The sequence below is a fragment of the Dendropsophus ebraccatus genome, chromosome 3 (genome assembly GCF_027789765.1).
Source record: "Dendropsophus ebraccatus isolate aDenEbr1 chromosome 3, aDenEbr1.pat, whole genome shotgun sequence".
Classification (NCBI taxonomy): domain Eukaryota; kingdom Metazoa; phylum Chordata; class Amphibia; order Anura; family Hylidae; genus Dendropsophus; species Dendropsophus ebraccatus.
In genome coordinates, this window is record NC_091456.1 from 170,994,392 (window position 1) to 171,013,889 (window position 19,498).

General features: G+C 42.5%; 1 protein-coding gene across 2 annotated transcripts in view; it reads left to right on the forward strand.

Moving 5' to 3' along the window:
• NPR3 (natriuretic peptide receptor 3) overlaps positions 1-19,498 on the forward strand; it is a 58,272-nt gene that overhangs the window by 22,712 nt on the left and 16,062 nt on the right. For both annotated transcript variants that reach the window (XM_069963130.1, XM_069963131.1), the window contains exon 4: positions 16,484-16,619. In XM_069963130.1, the coding sequence (XP_069819231.1) occupies positions 16,484-16,619 (136 nt within the window). The remainder of the gene's footprint in view (positions 1-16,483; positions 16,620-19,498) is intronic.

Genomic DNA, 19,498 nt, shown 5'->3' on the forward strand with positions numbered 1-19,498 from the left:
TGGATTTTAATAAATATAATTTTTTTAAAACAAAATTAAATAAAAAAACTGAATGTATCTCGAGACCCAAAACTTTTTTTAATTTTGTCTTATTTCAGGAGAAATGTTTTTATAGTGTTTTTATCTTGTACATCCCATTCTTGTGACATTTGGTTCCTTAGAAGACATAGAGTTGTGGTTTTTAGCTTTTTTTCCCCCTCTAAATTCTGAGGTAGTTTTTTTTTTTTCTGTTCTTGAGAATTTAAGGACATTCAGATAAAAGATGTTAACGGAAACCCTCAGAGCTGCCTGTGTCTTCTGATAACCCGGTTCTGTCATATGCCATTGTGGGGCCCCGAAATAGACAATTTGTCCCTGACTTTTCTGTGGAAAGACTGCTATCTAGTTTTGCATATTGTTGCATTGAAAGACAAACATGGGCCGGCATCCAGTGTAATCTAGTTTCAAAGAAAAATATTTGCTCCATTGAAAAAACCATAAAAAATGCGAGTGGTTTGACTCTGCACAGAGTTTATTAGGCGCACTTTGCATTTCTCATCAGAAAGTAAGCAGCATGGTAAGAGACCTATTTATATTCCCCTCAAAACTCATAAATATCTGACGTCCTCTTCCCAAACTGCCTAAAAAGGGACATTTTATGGAGGAAAAGAACTATGAGAACACTGCGGACCATCACCTGGAGAACACTGGGAGGTCCATGTTGGCTTTCCTGTTGACTCTCTGTACAACAAAGCCAGTCTTTTGCTTATCCCGGTCTAAACATGACCTTTATTAACATGAGAACGCAACTTCATAATGATAATTTCCTGTTCCCTTTGCGCAGATTTATAAATGTTTATTCATTGTATACAAAAAGTCTACTCTAAAGCGAGTAGTGTAATGCTGAGGCCTGGTCAGGTTGCCTAGCAACCACTGGCCTGTGCAGTAACCATGATAGGCTTCTAAGGATTCAATGGATTATAACATTCCTGGCATATCCTTAGGATAGCCCATTTTTACATGATTGGTGGAGATTTGACCCCTGAAGCGCCTGCTGATGAGCAAAATAAATGGATTGTGCTACCAAGGGTAGGCCATCAATGTAATGAATCCCTTTAATGAAGATGGCCTGAATCTTGTGGAGGAGACTAGTTATTGGGTAGAGGCATGGCCTGAATTTAGTGGAAGTGATTGGGTGTTAGGCAGATGCATGGTCTGAATCTCATAGAGGTGATTGGATGTTAGGCGGAGGCATGTCCTGAATCTTATTGAGGTGATTAGGTGTTGGACAGAGGCATGCCCTGAATTTTGTGGAGGAGACTGGTTATTGGGCAGAGGCATGTCCTGAATCTCGTGGAGGTAAATGGGTGTTGGGCAGAAGCATGGCTAGAGTTTCGCGGAGGAGACTGGTTACTAGGCAGATACCAGGCCTTGAATCTTATGGAAGAGATTAGTATTGGGAGGAGACATGGCCTGGCCTTTAAGCATGAGATTGGATTTTGGAAGGAGGTATGGCCAGAATTTCACGGTCATTGGCAGAGAAATATCTTGAATCTCCTGGAATGAACTGGTCCTTGAGCAGAGACATGGCATTAATGTTCTGGAGGAGGCTGGTCACAGAGCAGGAGTATATATTTAATATCCAGGAAGAGATTGGCTATGTCATAGGCCCAGGTTTAATCTCCAAAAGGAGACTGGCAGCCAGGTAGAGGCATAGATGGAAAGTCACACAGGAGATGGACTGAAGCATAGCCTTAATTTCCTTTAGGGGATTGGTTGGGCAAATGCATTTCTTGAATCTCACTAATGAGATTGGCCATTAGACCAAGGCATAGCCTGAATTGGTTAAAGTAATGCCTAAATGTCTTAGAGGAGACTGACCATAACATTAAGTCTTAGTTGGACTCTGTAAAGGAGACTTGTTAGTGCTGAGGTGACTTGCCGAGCTGTTCGGGTTCGGCAACATTTTCTGAACCCAAATGCTTGGCATTTAACTCCTTGCGGCTGGAGAAGTGGCCTAGGGTTACATCCAACTTCTCTAGCCGCCGGGAGTCAAATTCTGAGTGTTCGTGTTTGGAGAACGACACTGAACTCAAACAGTTTGCCAAGTCTGTTCAGCATGCTATACCGTATATAGTACTATGGTGTCTCGTTTTCTCAGACACCTTTTCCCGGGATTTTTCTGTTGCATTCTCTATAGGTCTACGACTTGCATTAAAGGTTTTTATTTCATGGATTTGACAATCAAAAGTTGAGAATGATATAGATGGTGGTCTGGTCCACACTTTTATGTGGATTCGGTGTTGATCTTGTGTACCCAAACATAGCAAGCGTCAAGACAGCTAACATTTCAGTTTGGACCACAACTTGTCCCATATAGAGCTGTAACTGGAGGCTTCACAGTAGAGGAAGACTAGTCGGGTTCCATCTATTGGGGCAACTCTTGCAGGATGCTTGCAGGATTTAAAAACTAACCATTGTATAACCCAGTGCGCTGTAGACCCATACACAATATTCTGATATCTCCGTCATGTGTCAGCACCACGGACAGTGGCTATAATGTAGTGGGTTATCCCTACACCTACCTGCCCGCAATACTCAAAACTACAATGGCTCATTCAAAAGATTTATGGCCGCCATTTTTTGTGGGGGGGTTTTGTCACATTGGTTAAATCTCTGCCAAGAAAATATATTACCTTGTATTAAGATACAGGACAAGGAAGTGATCTAAATCTTTGCATTTGGCATAGTAAAACCTATGCAGCGAGCATGATCTTTATACTTTTTATACCCGGCAGATGATAGTATTTCAGATAAAGTAACCACATAGCCACGAATTTAAAAAAAAAAAAAAAAAAAAAGGCAATAATCGCCGCTGTGTTCAGAATGTCAGAGGTTGACAAAATGCTTCTGACATTGTCCTATGGGATCAGATCAGAGCAAAGCATTAAAGGAAAATAAAAACCAGATTATTGTCCCTTTCAATTGGGGTTTGCATGTAATTTGTCAGAAATCCTTTGAGCTACACGAGCCAGACTCGGAGCAGCGTGTCCAACCATTGTATTCTAAAAACAAGGCAGCCAAAGAGGACACAAGGACGAGGGACGTGGAAAATCGTGTGTTCTCTAAATGCAGCTATAGAAGTATGTATGCTAGAGGTGAAAGGAATAAGCTTCAGAACAGTTCAGACCTTTCATGTTTACAACCACCTCTGCTGATTTTAAGTTTAGGAGTCCAGTGGGCGGTCCTATATGAGCATGCATAGATATCGCTGAGAAGGACCACCCACTGGACTCTGAAGGTCTGAATGAGCAGGGGTTTATATGTATAAATTAGCAAACACTCTTGTGGGCTGGCTGAATTTCATAGGAGATGGATGGATAGACACATAGGAGATGGATAGATCAGTGATGTAGCAGAGCTATCACAGTATCACTCAGTCATGGTTTAACATAGGACTGCAGCTAATCCTATTGATGGCATTAAACATGCACTGACCATTTCAGCTCTGCTACATCGATACAAAAGACTGTATTGCATATTCCACATGTACAGTAGTTGTCCTCAAAAGTCCTTTATAGTGAACATAGGAGGCGTAGTCCTAGCCCTGAAATGTTGCATCAGGCGGCACAAGGAGCACGACGTTGAGCTTTGGCCTCCAAACAGCATTCCTTTATGTGAAAATAATTCCAGATAGCGGGCTAAATCTCCCAGTGTTTCACTAGTAAACTCTATATTCAGCCCCTTTCTATAAAATAATTCCCGACACTTCCTTCATAGAGCTTTTCTTCAGCACAGATTGCACTCGGGTTTCGTTCCTGTTAATGCCACCTCTGTTCTTGGCATGACGAGAATTCCCTAAATGCTGTTTTCATTTCTTGATCAGGATTCTGAAATGGAATAGTTTTCTGTCCTCGATATTTGGCCATTGGTATTATGGAGGCCACCCGTGCTATTTGTCCCAGATTAACCCTTCACCGATTGCAAAAGCTGTACACAGGTGAATGAGGACATCCAGAAGGCTGACAAAGTCTACAGACCTAGTGAAGGTTTATTTTCCAACTGGATCCAGTCTAGACAATGCTCTGTGAGCTCTACAGCCTGGACTCCAGACTGATACATTGTACATAGCTAGTCCTGCTCTCGGCTGAGAAGTGATACAATTGTATCCAGTCTAGACAATGCTCTGTGAGCTCTACAGCCTGGACCCCAGACTGATACATTGTACATAGCTAGTCCTGCTCTCAGCTGAGAAGTGATACAATTGTTTCCAGTCTAGACAATGCTCTGTCAGCTAAACAGTCTGGTTTGTATTCAATGATATCAGCTATTGCAGACTCATGAGAAGTTGACTATAATAGTATTCATTAGGCTGGCACCCAACTTTGTGACTTCTTCATTTCACAAACAGATACAATGCTGAGTTTGTCAGTGCAGCAGAGTGGAGTATGTAATCGCTTATGTGCTGTGATATCACAATGTGTCCTGTGTGGATTCATTTAGGACTGTGAATCCTGTATCCTTAAAAGGGTTGTCCAGCAAAAACTTTTTTCTTTCAAATCAACTGGTGGCAGAAAGTTATATAGATTTGTAATTTACTTCTATTAAAAAATCTCCAGTCTTCCCATACTTATTAGCTCCTGTATGTCCTAGAAGAAATGTTGTTTTATTTTCAGTCTGACACAGTGCTCTCTGCTGCTATCTCTGGCCCAGACAGAAACTCTGTCTCAGTTTTCTATGAACCCCCATAGAAAACCTCTCCTGCTGTGGACAGTTCCTGTCTCCGCCAGAGATGTCAGCAGAGAGCACTGTATCAGACTGAAAATAAAATAACATTTCGTGTAGGACATACAGCAGCTAATAAGTATGGGAAGACTTGAGATATTTAATAGAAGTAAATTACAAATCTATATAACTTTCTGATATAAGCTGATTTGAAAGAAAAAGATAACCCCCTTAAGAAGGTGTCTGGTTTAGAAAACCTAAAAAAAAACAAAACTCTTTTTTAGACTATTTATATGACCTTCATTTCTCATCCAGAATGGAGATTGTCCCCACAGATTGTCTCTTGCTCTGAAGGACCTGATATTTCCATGTGTTACATTGACTCGCATTGCATTGTGGTCTCAGGTCTCTCCAGTCTGACACAGTGCTCTCTGCTGCCACCTCTGTCCATGTCAGGAACTGTCCAGAGCAATAGCAAATCCCTATAGAAAACCTCTCTTGAATAAAAAGATTGAACAGAAAACCTCTCTTACTCTGTACAGTTCCTGACATGGACAAAGGTGGCAGCAGAGAGCGCTGTGTCAGACTGGAAAGAATACACCACTTCCTGTAGGACATACAGCAGCTGATATATACTGGAAGACTTGAGATTTTTAAACAGAACTAAATTACAAATCTATATAACTTTCTGACAAAGGTTAATCTGAAAGAGAAAATAAAAACACAGGAGTTCCCCTTTAATAGCTATGTTCAGCTTATGGTTAAGGTTTATTCACAAGTAGCATATGAGGAGGGGCCAATCGCCACCATTTTAATGTTTTAATAAGGTGTAACTGACTATTTTGGCTAGAAGGACTGCTCAACTCGGGAGTGGACAGCAGTTTGGTGACAAATTCAGCTCTGCTACATCTATATCTTCCTATAAGCACATATAAGTGAGTAGTGTAAGCACGCTCTGCACTTTTAGGTTTAGTTGTCTCTGTAATACTTGTATACGGAACTCATGCTAATAGTAATGCGCTCTTACCTCATTATGCTAACTGATCGGAGTCATTTACGGTTTCATTGCGTCTCACTTAACCAGACCCACCCCATAGACCAAAGTTTATTTAACGTGTTTTCATTCTGCACGTCCAACTCCATTAAAATCCGGCTCTGTGTCATCCCGGCGAGCTCCATTCCTGGGATAGCATGCCTGAATTGCAGGATACCGGGAATGAATTAAAACGGCCACCAGGGATCGCCAGAGAAACCACAAAAACCAAATGAAATGAAAAGCATAATAACGCCTTCAACTTTCGGAATTTCTGACAAGTTAAAAAAAAAAAAAAGAAGCTTATTCTTGCGAGAGGTTGACACGCCGTTATGTGTATGCAGCACCAGGCGCTGGGCGCGTGAAGCTAAAACGCGCCAACGAAACAAAGTTATTCAGAAAAGCTAAAAGTATCATAAACGATTATTATGTGAGGTTAGCAAAGCAAACCACATGACATACAGGCCAGTTTGTCTTAGGTTTAGTGGTGTGTGTGATACACTTCCAGTCACTGCTTTCTTATTCATTGGCTTCTGTGTCAGCCTGGGGAGAAGGTGATCGTTCTTAAAGGGATGTTAAAGGTAAAAAAAAAAAAAAAAAAAAAAAAAGGTCTTTTTTTATTTTTATTTTTTTTTATGATTTCTCCTCCTTGACAGTACTGTGCTTCATGTTTTATTCTGAAAAAAAAAAATTAATATGTTGTCTGCATGGGTCAAACGTGCATGCTTTTGCAATAAGAAAGTTAACCATTGCCAGACTCCCAGAGAGCAAAAGGATCGGGTATGTTAAAGGCATTATGCAGGAGTAGAAAAAACTAAAACTATTTCCTTGCAAACACAACACCACCCCTGTCCTCAGATTGTGTATGGTATTGCAGTTCAACCCTATTTACTTTAGTTAAACTGCAAAACTGCACCAGGACTGAGGACAGGACAGGCACTGTTTGTGCAAGAAAGTGGCCATGTTTCTCTAGGCCAGGAAAACCCCTTTAAATATCAACAGCCCAACCCTTCTCTCCCACACTGTCTAGCAAGAGTTTAAAGACCCTCATACATATGGCGAATACTTGCTTGTGGACGCGCACATATCCGCTGTTTCCATAGACTTCATTCTATGGTTTGGCAGATTCCGCCATCCACCCGAAGAATGAACCCGCGCACTCTTCGGGCGCCATAGAATGAAGCTTATAGGACCAGTGGATTCCGTAGGCCAGGATTCCGTAGTGTGCACATACCCAAAATCTGCAAATTCAACCAACAATACTCATGAACATGGCTGGCTTAAAGGGAATGTCTTTGAGCAATCTTTTTTTTTTTTTTTTTTATGAATAAGTGGATCAGACTGTCTTAAGATGGCCATACACCTTCAATAACTGGCAGCCCAACAATTGTTCAGCTGTCAGTTTATTCTCCTGCCGGTCTCCCGTCCACTCCACACATAGGGACAATTGGCGCGATATCCTATATTTTCTGTGGAAAAGGAAGGGGTAAGTCAGCACTGGAGGACGGTCGGTCATCTTTTTCCCTTGCACCACTTACCACAGTGAGGGAGATTTGTCAAACTTAGTGCAGAGGATCCATGGAGAAGTTGCCTATAGCAACCAATCAGATGCCAGCTTTCATTTTTAAAAAGGCCGCTGCAAATGAAAGCTGGAATCTGATTGGTTGCTATAGGCAACTGCTCCGCCCATCCTCTGCATAAGATTTGATAAATCTTCCCCCAGTTTCGGCACTTGACCACAATGGCTCCCATAAGAGCTCCAGTGTTGCCGCTGTCAGTTGTCTGGTCATCCTGGTGCCTGTGGTGACTCCTCATTGACAGCTTTATGAATACAGTCTAATTCTCTCCGGAATTTCCCATTAGTTTCTGCCCCCCTGGGGTTGTTCTCATTCTGTCAGTGCTCGGGTACACTGTACTCTCTTCATTATCCTCAGTGCCAGCCTGTATGTCACAGACTTGGCCGCAGACTCTAAAGTTTCATCCATTTCTTATAACATGGAAATATCTTAGCCTAACTTTCGTAAATCCCTTTACAAGAATAATGATGCCCCAGCGAGGTGTTAAAAGATATACACACATAATAGCGAGTGTCATTGCTGTCTTCTTATGTCTTGTCTTATACTGCCAGCTTTACCCAAAATCTGTTGTGCCCAATCAAGTCTCTATTAAGCCCTCCCTAGGGGCAACTCTTGCATTTGTTTCCATAGTGTCTGTATGACTCACCTTTGGGGCAGTGTGATGCCAGGCATCTTCTCCTGCCCCAGTTACCAGATCGACAGACCTGATGAAGTAAGAATTTCTCCTTAGAAAAGTGTTGTCTGTTTCATCTCAATAAGGATCAGTTAGTTAGTTATAGTCAAGTAGGTGGGGTTGGCAGGCGATATAGTTGGCTGAATTCCCATCTGGAGTGTACAACAGGAAGACATTAGACAAGTTGAGCAAAAAGACAACAAAGAAGAAGGTTTATGTAAGAGGCAAAAGAAAACTAGTAAAATAATGTTATTTAACAATATTGGGGGGTTATTATTGATGCAACCCTGGCATAAGCCACAGAGGAGGCGCAGATTCTTGCCTTCTTCTTGGCGTACACCAGTTGTAACCCCTTTGCTTGATGGGAGGTGCACAGGTGGAGGCCCACTTTATTTATCTAGATTAAACCAGGCTAAAATATACACCTACTCCAGGGCAGGTGTAGATCCTTGGACACATCTTAGTAAATCCAGCCCGGAAAAGGGGAAGGGGCTTTATCTGAGACTTGCGTATGACTTCTTCCGTCTTGATAAATGTCCCTCTATATGTTCATTTGTTAGACAGATTAAAAAAGGTTTCTTTGGAATACCCCTTTAGGTTGATTTTTACTATGGGGCCCTTAGTAGTCGCCAGTGCAACAAGTACGGGTCCCATTTGCCTTTTACCCTGGTGGTTCTCCATTGACCATTGGAGTGATAAATCAGGGGCTTCTATTTGCCTTCATCTGTTGGTGATGATGGTCATGGCTTCTACCAAGGACCATGATATAGGTGTTTCAAAAAGGTTCAAAACTTTCCAATGTCTGCTACTTAAGTAGAGACGGGTACAGTCACTGTGACTTACGTAGCAGCCATTACCGCATTACCAACCTTGGCTCACCGAGGCGGCATGAATAAGCGTCAGCTTTTGTGCTCGCTTCATCTGCAATAGAATTGAGGGTATTTTTCCACTCGGCTAGAGAATAATTTGTCCCCATGAATAGGCCCATTCATTAGTTAGAGTGCTTTACTAATTGTGTTGGAAAGTACAAAAGCAGACCACAAGCGGGCGAGAGAAAGCGGCGCCATGGTGACTCTGTAGTGGTAAAAATTATTTCAGCCAGAAAAACCAAATTACAAAAGTTTAAGTCAGATGCAGTGACCCAAGCGTGCTGGGCAACTGGAGGGAAAATGTGAACACCAGTCACGACGTACCAGTGCTCCAGTGGTGTCCTTACAAATGACTGTGACTACTGTATAGCTCCATGGGTTCTGCTGTATTTCTGTTACTACTTATTTAAGAAAAGATAATCTATAATTGTTCTTGGAATAGCGCCATCTTTATCCATAGGCTGGGCTTAGTATTGCACCCTTTAAGTACTTCATGACCAATTAACAAGAGTAGCGCTTCCCATTGTGAATTAGATCACAGATTTATTTTTTCCCCCCATAGATTTTCATGGAAGCGGAATCAATGAGGCTAGCCTGAATGCAGATTGGGGTTAATGTCCATTACCTGAAAGAGAAAATCTACATCAGAAAACCAGTAGATGTCGGGCTGACAGTCATTCAGTTGACAGATATTTCTCCTGATCCCTCCATACACATGAATGTTTGGCTCGGCCATCTGTTTATGTGCTGTGGATAGGGAAAGGGAAGGGTTGTCAGGGTTTCCATTGGTCAGAACCCCACCAATCAATTAGTTGTCAGGCTTTTAAAGGGGTACTCTGGTGGGGAAAAAAATCTTTCAGATCAACTGGTGTCAGAAGTAAATTACAAACTTCTATTTAAAAATCTAAAGGCTTCTAGTACTTATCAGCTGCTGTTTGTCCTGCAGGTGTATCCTTTCCAATCTGACACAGCGCTCTCTGCTGCCACCTCTGTCCATATCAGGAATTATCCAGAACAGTAGCAAATCCATATAGAAAACTTTTCCTGCTCTAGACAGTTCCTGTCATGGACAGAGGTGGCAGCAGAGAGCATTTTGTCAGACTGGAAAGAATACAACACATTCTGCAATACATACAGCAGCTGAAAAGTACTGGAAGACTGTAGATTTTTAAATAGACATAAATCACAAATCTGTATAACTTTCTCACACCCCTTTAATCTTCTCAGCTCATGAGGACCTAGTGTGCTTGTGCTTATGGATGTGAATAGTGTAATTTTTTGTTTTACCTGTGGTGGCGCTGCAGAGAAGCTGAACACTTATTTCCAGACTCCTAGGCCTGATTGATCTGATCAATCGGGATCGCTCTTTATAATTTTGTTCTGCTTCTAAATATTTTTCTTGGGAAGCTGATTGATAACCAGGGTATGGTGAACGTTACATTTGCAAGACTTCTAACTCGTGACTGTGCTGCCTTTTTTCTTTTTTAATTTAAAGGGGCAGATGCTGTCTATTTCCTAAAAGTGCCTTCAAATTAGGACATGGTGGATTTAGTTAAAGCAATATCGACCACATAAAGGAAAAATCTTCTGGTATAAGGTACAAAGCACTGTTATGTAAGAAGGCTTTTAACCCAATGTGATAGCTTTTGTACGTCAGACATCAGAAAATCTTGTTTTTTTGACATGTGAATGTACAATGGAACCATTCTCACAGGTTCACTGTGAAAAGATATGAAGGGTCCATGAGCCGGGCCGCGTACAGTGACAGCCATCCTGCTCTGGCTTCAGCTAGTAGTGATCATCATTGTGTGATCAAACAAGGCTGCCCAGAAGAATTACAAAGGAACAGCTTGAGATGATGAAGAAGCCAAAATATAAAGGAAAAGCAAAGTCTTTCATCTTCTATAACCTTCTTGTGCCCCCTTAGAGTGATGAAATATTAATGTTTTTTTTTTTCTTGGGGTGTATTGGTAAGGTGTCTTTTCCGCTATGGTTGGACGGATACAATTGTATTCAGTCTAAACAATGCTCTGTGAGCTCTACATCCTGAACTCCAGACTGATACATTGTACATAGCTAGTCTGCTCTCAGCTGAAAAGGGATACAATTGTATCCAGTCTAGACAATGCTCTGTGAGCTCTACAGCCTGGAATCCAGACTGATACATTGTACATAGCTAGTCCTGCTCTCAGCTGAGAAGTGATACAATTGTATCCAGTCTAGACAATGCTCTGTGAGCTCTACAGCCTGGACTCCAGACTGATACATTGTACATAGCTAGTCTGCTCTCAGCTGAAAAGGGATACAATTGTATCCAGTCTAGACAATGCTCTGTGAGCTCTACAGCCTGGACCCCAGACTGATACATTGTACATAGCTAGTCCTGCCCTCAGCTGAGAAGTGATACAGCTGTATCCAGTCTAGACAATGCTCTGTGAGCTCTACAACCTGGACCCCAGACTGATACATTGTATATAGCTAGTCCTGCTCTCAGCTGAGAAGTGATACAAGTGTATCCAGTCTAGACAATGCTCTGTGAGCTCTATAGCCTGGACTCCAGACTGATACATTGTACATAGCTAGTCCTGCTCTCAGCTGAGAAGTGATACAATTATATCCAGTCTAGACAATGCTCTGTGAGCTCTACAACCTGGACCCCAGACTGATACATTGTACATAGCTAGTCCTGCTCTCAGCTGAGAAGTGATACAATGGTATCCAGTCTAGACAATGCTCTGTGAGCTCTACAGCCTGGACTCCAGACTGATACATTGTACATAGCTAGTCCTGTTCTCAGCTGAGAAGTGATACAATTGTATCCAGTCTAGACAATGCTCTGTGAGCTCTACAGCCTGGACTCCAGACTGATACATTGTATATAGCTAGTCCTGTTCTCAGCTGAGAAGTGATACAATGGTATCCAGTCTAGACAATGCTCTGTGAGCTCTACAGCCTGGACTCCAGACTGATACATTGTACACAGCTAGTCCTGCTCTCAGCTGAGAAGTGATACAATTGTATCCAGTCTAGACAATGCTCTGTGAGCTCTACAGCCTGGACCCCAGACTGATACATTGTACATAGCTAGTCCTGCTCTCAGCTAAGAAGTGATACAATTGTATCCAGTCTAGACAATGCTCTGTGAGCTCTACAGCCTGGACCCCAGACTGATACATTGTACATAGCTAGTCCTGCTCTCGGCTGAGAAGTGATACAATGGTATCCAGTCTAGACAATGCTCTGTGAGCTCTACAGCCTGGACTCCAGACTGATACATTGTACATAGCTAGTCCTGTTCTCAGCTGAGAAGTGATACAATTGTATCCAGTCTAGACAATGCTCTGTGATCTCTACAGCCTGGACCCCAGACTGATACATTGTACATAGCTAGTCCTGCTCTCAGCTGAAAAGTGATACAATTCTATCCAGTCTAATATGTTGGCTAATCTGCTTGGGATGCTCCTACAGTATGCCCACCCTTGTAGGTAAGTATCAGAAGTGATTAATATAATGAATGTAGACCCCCAACCAGATATGAAAGAGTCTTCATATGCTATGTGTATATGAATCGTTGTACAATCACCCAGTCCATGCGGAGTAGTCATAAATTCTGTTCCCTGTAAATGTTGATAGTTATTGCTATGGGCCAAGAAGCATGGTCTAGTGATAGGAAACATACCAGGAATGAGACATCTCATGGTGTTTCCCACGATGTTGGAGTTGTTAACCTTGCATCCCTATGAAGTGTCTGATATTGTCTGCTTTCAGTAACTATAGCAGACACTGTGGCATATCTATGGGAAAATGCCAAGATGTTTTGCTAGAAATATTTGGTGGAGAATTTAAAGTAACGTGCGGCCGAGATCCATTCTACATTGTGGCATTATGCACAAACGCCAAAGGTCTGGTCTGCGAAGGAGACTCATAGTCTGTATATAGGGGCCTTTGGTCTGGGCTATGTAAATGCAGAGGGTCTGGTCTTATTTGGCATTATTTGCCTGGGGCTGCACCACTAGGACCTCTATGTCTTCTGCTCTCCTGGCTTGAATATACTAGCAGGATATTACATTTGATGATTTAGATCACAAGAACACTGCATTACTGAGAGAAGTGTGAATCAGGCCCAGTCTTTGGTTCTGGATTGATAAGCAATGCTATAGAATGTATGTATCTAGATCAGGGGTGGGGAACCTCCGGCCCGCGGGCCGCATCCGGCCCCTGACACCTCCGGATATGGCCCGCGGCTCCCCTGTGACATGCGCCGCTCTGGAGGAGAAGGAGCCGACACACGGCATCCTCCTGTGTCTGTGACAGCTGCCAGGAGGATGCTGTGAGTGCCGGCTCCTTCCCCTCAGAGCGGTGCACATCTTCTGTCTCCTGCCCTCCTGTGACGTGCGCCGCGCTGGTGAGGCAGGAGCTGGCACAGACACAGGAAGATGTGTTGTATGCCGGCTCCTGCCTCACCAGCGCGGCGCACATCTTCTGACTCCTGCGGGCCGCGCGCGATGACGTCATTTCATCGCGCGCCGCCTGCAGGAGAAGACCGGCACAGAAGAGAGGAGGGAGAAGAGGACCTGGACAGCGTGGGAGCGGAGGAAAGGTGAGTGGGATGTTTATTTTTTTCATTTGGGGCAGACACTGGGGGTTAACTAGGCCACCAGGGACATGACTGAGGAGTTAACTAGGCTACCAGGGACATGACTGAGGAGTTAACTAGGCTACCAGGGACATGACTGAGGGGTTAACTAGGCCACCAGGGACATGACTGAGGGGTTAACTAGGCTACCAGGGACATGACTGAGGAGTTAACTAGGCTACCAGGGACATGACTGGGGGGGTTAACTAGGCCACCAGGGACATGACTGAGGGGTTAACTAGGCTACCAGGGGCATCACTAAGGATTCAAATCAGGTACAAGGGGCATCACAGAGGGTTAACTACAATAGCAGGGGCATTAGGGGAACAATACTTTGCCTTGTTCGGGTGCTGCAAACCCCCGCTACTAACTGCCGCGCACGGTATAACATTGAGTGCGGCCCTCGAATGATTTTATTAAGGCCCGACCGGCCCTCGACATGGAAAAGGTTCCCCACCCCTGATCTAGATGATGCCTGGGGGAGGGAAGGAATGGAGGATGAGGGATTGAGGGAGGAATGAAGGAAGGAATTGGCGATAGGGTTCAAGGGAGGGAAAAAGACAGAGGAGAAGGATAGAAAAGAGGAGAAATGGGTCAAAGAAGGAGTTAATTGTGTAGAGAAAGAGGAAGCAGATTATGTTGTAGAGCAAGAGATATGAAGAACAAAACAGAATGAGAAAGATGAAGGGGTAAAAGAACAGGAGTAAAGAGGAAGTAACAAAGGAGCAGATTTGAATAAGGAAAAAATAATAGGATAAGATGTAGAGGGGGGTAAAATCAGAGGAAGTGTGAAAAAAGGGAAAGAAAATAGCAAAGAAAAAGGATGAGGAAAGTAAGTAGTAAGGAAGAAATACAATAGCAGAAAGGGGGAAGTAAAAAAATAAGAAAGGAAGACAGGAGGAAGTAAAAAGTAAAAAAGAAGAAAGGAAAAAGTAAGAAAGGAGGAAGTGAGAAAGAAGAAAGAAGTAAGTAAAGAAGAAGAAAGGAAGAGAGAAGAAAGGAAGAAGTAAGGAAGGTAAAAAAGAAGAATAAGAAAGAATGAGAGAGAAAGATGATAAAGGAGAAAAACAAGTGGTAAAGAGAATGGAACGAAGGAGCAAATTAAAAGAAGGAAGAAATGAAAAAATAAGATGTAGATGGGGTAAAAAAGGAGAAAGTATAAAGAGAAAAAAGTACAAAAAAAATTAAGAAGTTGAAGATAGTAAGGAAGAAATAGAATAGAAGAAGGGAAGAAGTAAAAAAGAAGCCAGGAAGAAGTATGAAACAAGAAAGGTAGAAGTAAAAAAGAAAGTAGAAAGGAAGAAGTAAAAAAAAAGCAAGAAAGTAAGTAGAGGGGGTAACAAAGAAGAAATTAAAAAGAAAGTAAGTAGAGGGGGTAACAAAGAAGAAATTAAAAAGAAAGTAAGTAGAGGGGGTAACAAAGAAGAAATTAAAAAGAAAGTAAGTAGAGGGGGTAACAAAGAAGAAATTAAAAAGAAAGTAAGTAGAAAGGAAGAAGTAAAAAGATAGAAGGAAAGACATGAAAAAGCACAAAGGAAAAGTGGAGGTGCCATGTGATATAATGTGCCTCCTCTTATTAGTTTACAGTCAGACCCCTATTTTCTCTCCGATATGACAAGCTCCTGTGTAATATTTGGTGCAGTTCACGTTTTGCCTCTCGTTCCTCATGGAGAGATAACATTTGTCTCCATATTCCAGCTGTGTGCGCCACTATTATTTCCTATCCTTATCATTTCCTCCACCCATGTGCGTGTGTCATGTCGGTCTCTTCCTATTGCTAGAACTGGCAAGTTGCCAACACGTGTGACGTGTGTTTAGCCGCCCTGAATATCCTCAGAACACAGTGATGACAATACGAGGCGATAAGATGGGGGGGTCATTTATTTACACAAGCAACCTGACATCTGGAAAACTGCTTCACAAAACACTTAAAGGAACAAAATGTAACATTTCAGATCCCAGTATAATATGTCCCATTCTCTAGGCTCCATCTATAGGCTTCTCTCTATTGATCTATGTAATGTAAAACACATTGATCAAGTCTTGGGGTCTTGAAGAGTTACAGACTGTAGACTGCCCCCAATGCCTCAATCACGCATTATCCCATACCAAAACAGTACAGTGCACCCACAGGGGGAATGCAGTACTGCATGCTGTCCATTAAAATACTTGGCCACTCATATGGTTACTTTTGGTCCTAATCACTTTGAGAAGACTTATCCTTTTCCTCTTCTATCACTTGTCATAACCACTAGTACTGAGCTTTGCTGCATCTGCACATATGACAGGCAAGATGCATCACTCACAGAGAAAAGTGATATATGAATACAGGTCAATGGGTGATCCCCCAGAGCCCTGCTCCGTGCATTATGTCATATGTCAGTGTCAATCACTTCTCGCCTGTGTTTCCACATTCTCTTCTTCTCGTCTTTGGTTCTTGTCATTTGCATAAAATGAAATATCTGGAGGATGTAGAAGCCTTTTTTTTTGGCAGCGGGTGCAAAGGGCTATTGTGTGGAGTAGACAGTCTGGTTCCTGCTCTGGTCCGGGGACGGTATGTTGAGCAGGATCCAGAATCAGCAGTCAAGTGGGAGCGATCAGAAGACAAGCAGAAACTATCTGGGGAATGATTGTGTAAGCTAAGAGCAGAGGATAAAGTGATATATACATATCCAGTTTAAAAGCTTTAATTTAAATATCTCATCTTGTAATGATAATTAGATGACTCTTCTCACTCTGACCCAGTATATACAGCAAAGCTGAAAGCTATCATTAATACTTTGTAATTATAATGAGATGGTTCTGCTCAGTCTGGTCCAGTCTATACAGCATAGCCGACTGTGGATCTTTCTAGGGGCCAGTGTAAAAATTGCAATAATTTATTATTGCGCATAGCCACAAACTATACAAAAACTATTTAATGTTTGTAATAAAATCTGGTTATCTTTAAGATTAAACAGTTCTGTTCACCATTTCCATCTTCTGTTTCAGGTGAACATGTTTGTGGAAGGTTTCCATGATGCCATCATCCTCTACGCCCTGGCATTACATGAATTGCTGAAGAGCGGCTTTAGCAAAAAGGATGGAGAGAAACTTGTGCAGCGGATGTGGAACAGGACGTATGAAGGTAAAAACTGATGGCAATTTGGCAGTTTAGCAGCATAGGTGTTAATCTATATGGGGCATGCTATATGTATGCTGCCAAAGGGAAGGGCACTGAGGAGCCATGAACCAATTACACCATGCAGGCCATATGTATTGGCATTATCTACTCTGCTGCTGCTGCTATTATTATTATTCGCTTTGGCCATATTATTCAGTTGGGTTTGAATGTAACAGGAGCCCATATGGCCAATTATTATTGTACAGCCAGGGCAGGCACAGGACTCATTGGTTCTCCATTAGAGCAATTTCATCTTGGTCTGAACTCTCTGCAGAATTCTTGGAGACCATAAAGGGGTTTTCTGGGTAAAATGGAGGAACTAAACCCCTTAAGGTTTGAGCATCATCTAAGTGCAGCATTATCAGACTCCATGTACAGACTGTTTAGTAAAAAAAAACTTGATCAAACCAATTGGTGACATATACTATGGAACTCCTTTAAAGTGGTTGTGCTTACTGGGCATCTGACACTAGCCTAGGCAACCAGACCACCTAGCAAGCAATTCCAAATCTCCTTGGGCCCAGTCAGATCAGATAGGATAGTATGCCCCGATATGGTGTAACACTAAATTATTGACCAATTCAGCTCTGCTACCTCTGCACCAAGAAGGAACATACATGTGCAACAAGCTAGACCTACCTTACAGGATTGTGTCCAGGTCAGATTGGGATTAGTGTTGAGCGGACTTACAGAACCGTTTGGATTCAGCAACTTTCTCAGAATTTGAATGTTTGGCATTTGACTCCCGGCAGCTGTAGAAGTTGGATGTTGGAAGTTTTTTTTACAGAAAAACATGCATAGAGCCTGTGGGCTATGGCTGTATCTGTGTTTTCCAGGACTTCCTAAGTCGGCATCTAACTTCTGCAGCGGCCGGGAGTCAAATGCCAAACATTGAGATTCGGAGAAAGTTACTGAACCTGGCCAATTCGGCAAATCTGCTCAACGCTAATTGTAAACCTTTCTAGAATCTTTCTGAACATTTAACCAATTGTCAGAAGCAGAGCAGAAACATGGATGGCGACAGCCCATTTTGCTCCACGCGACACTTCCGCTTGGCCTTACCTGTGTCCTGTGACCCTGTTTGAAAAATAAAGTTGGCTGAGATGAATTTTAGTAAGTGCCGCAGGTCCTTTCTTCTGCTGGAATATTTTACAAATTGTATTGCAGATAGAAAGTGACATTGTCAAGTGCATGTAAAAGAGCAGACCTAGGAATGTTGACGGCTCACATGTCAGCCCAGGGTTTTTGTTCCCTTACAGAAGAAAAATGTAAAGAAATTTAAGAAATTTCAATATGGACTTATGCATGGTACACCCTGTGTACTGATCGGCTGGGCGACCTGGCTGCCAGGTACGTGGCTGCATCTGAGATCAGGCAGGAAGGCACACAGCAGACACAGACAACCCCATATTCGTAGTGAGGTTTCAAACAGTAAAATGATCTGTTCAGCTCTGCTATATCAGCACTCGAAAAATGCATACACAACAGGCTAGACCTGCCTTGCAGGATTGCTCCCGGGTCAGATTATGACAAATTTCAAGAATTCTTTTTTCCGTAAAATAAAAATTCTAAGAAAATTCTAAGGTATCATTATATAAACATTGCACATACATCGTAGGCAGAGGTGAAAGGTAAAAGTCAGGGCAAAAACTGAACCATACATAGTTTTCACCAACAACCCAGAGATCCAATATTTCCTTGCTGCTACTACTGAGGACTGTCCCAGAACCGTCAGATTAAACAATGCTCTACCACTAGAAAATGAAGGGATGGATATGACTGCAAGTAAACCGACAAGACGTTGGTGGGCCAAATGCACAGAGGATGCCCACTCTAGTTAGTGTTAAAAAAGGTAGAGTGCAAAACCTGGGTATCTGTGCATATGTCCCGTGATCCTCTGCCAGTCCTTGATATGTCATACTGACATGTAATCACTGCAGCCAATCACTGCTCTTACTGTCAGATGACCTCAGAATGCCAGCCTCAGAGATTGCCACAAATACCCCCATACAGTGCCTCAGATGCCCCAGGGTCCCTACTTCATAAATCCTCCATAACCCAAGTACCACATCACCACTACCATTGCCGCTGTACCATTTGCCCAATGACTGAAGCCACTTAGGGCAAGGAGCATCCCAGGGGTAAAGAGATGCCAAGCATAACAGAGGGCGAAATTCTCCCCTGCTGCTTTATATAAGGAACACAACATGGCACCAGCCCATCGGCTCGTCTACATCTGCTTACGGATGATATGTGTTCTTTCTATTGTTACACTTGTTATTGTAAATGGCAGAGATTGATAAAAACCAAACCAGCAGTGTCTAGAAGCCGCCATGATGTTGGTCTTCACATACTAGATATACAATACTTTCTTATCTCAGGACACAGAATCGTCTCCAAGTCTAATCTTCACTGTGCAAACAAAGGCGACTGTGTACACTGGATCCATCCATTGTTCCATGCGCTCATCTTTCTTTGAAGACGTACCAGGGCTCAGAGGAACATTGCTTCAGGGAAAAGAACCCTGTTTGCACATACATATGGTTTCACAGACCTAATATAAAAGTTTTTAAACGGAAACAGCAGAGCTGAGATTGCCAGTGGGTTTTCTAGATGCATTGGCCAGGGTTGTCAGGTGCACCAGAGGTGGTGATGTCCAGGGAGATGACACTAAGGGATTGTAAAGACTTAGAAAAACATGGCTGCCTTCTTAAAGAAATGACACCAAGAAAAAGCAGAAACATCATACAGCATATCCCATTAAAGTCAAAGTGATATAGTAAAAAAGGGCTTTGGCCTTATGTGCACAGCTTTAAAAAAAAATAAGGAAACGCGTAACTGGC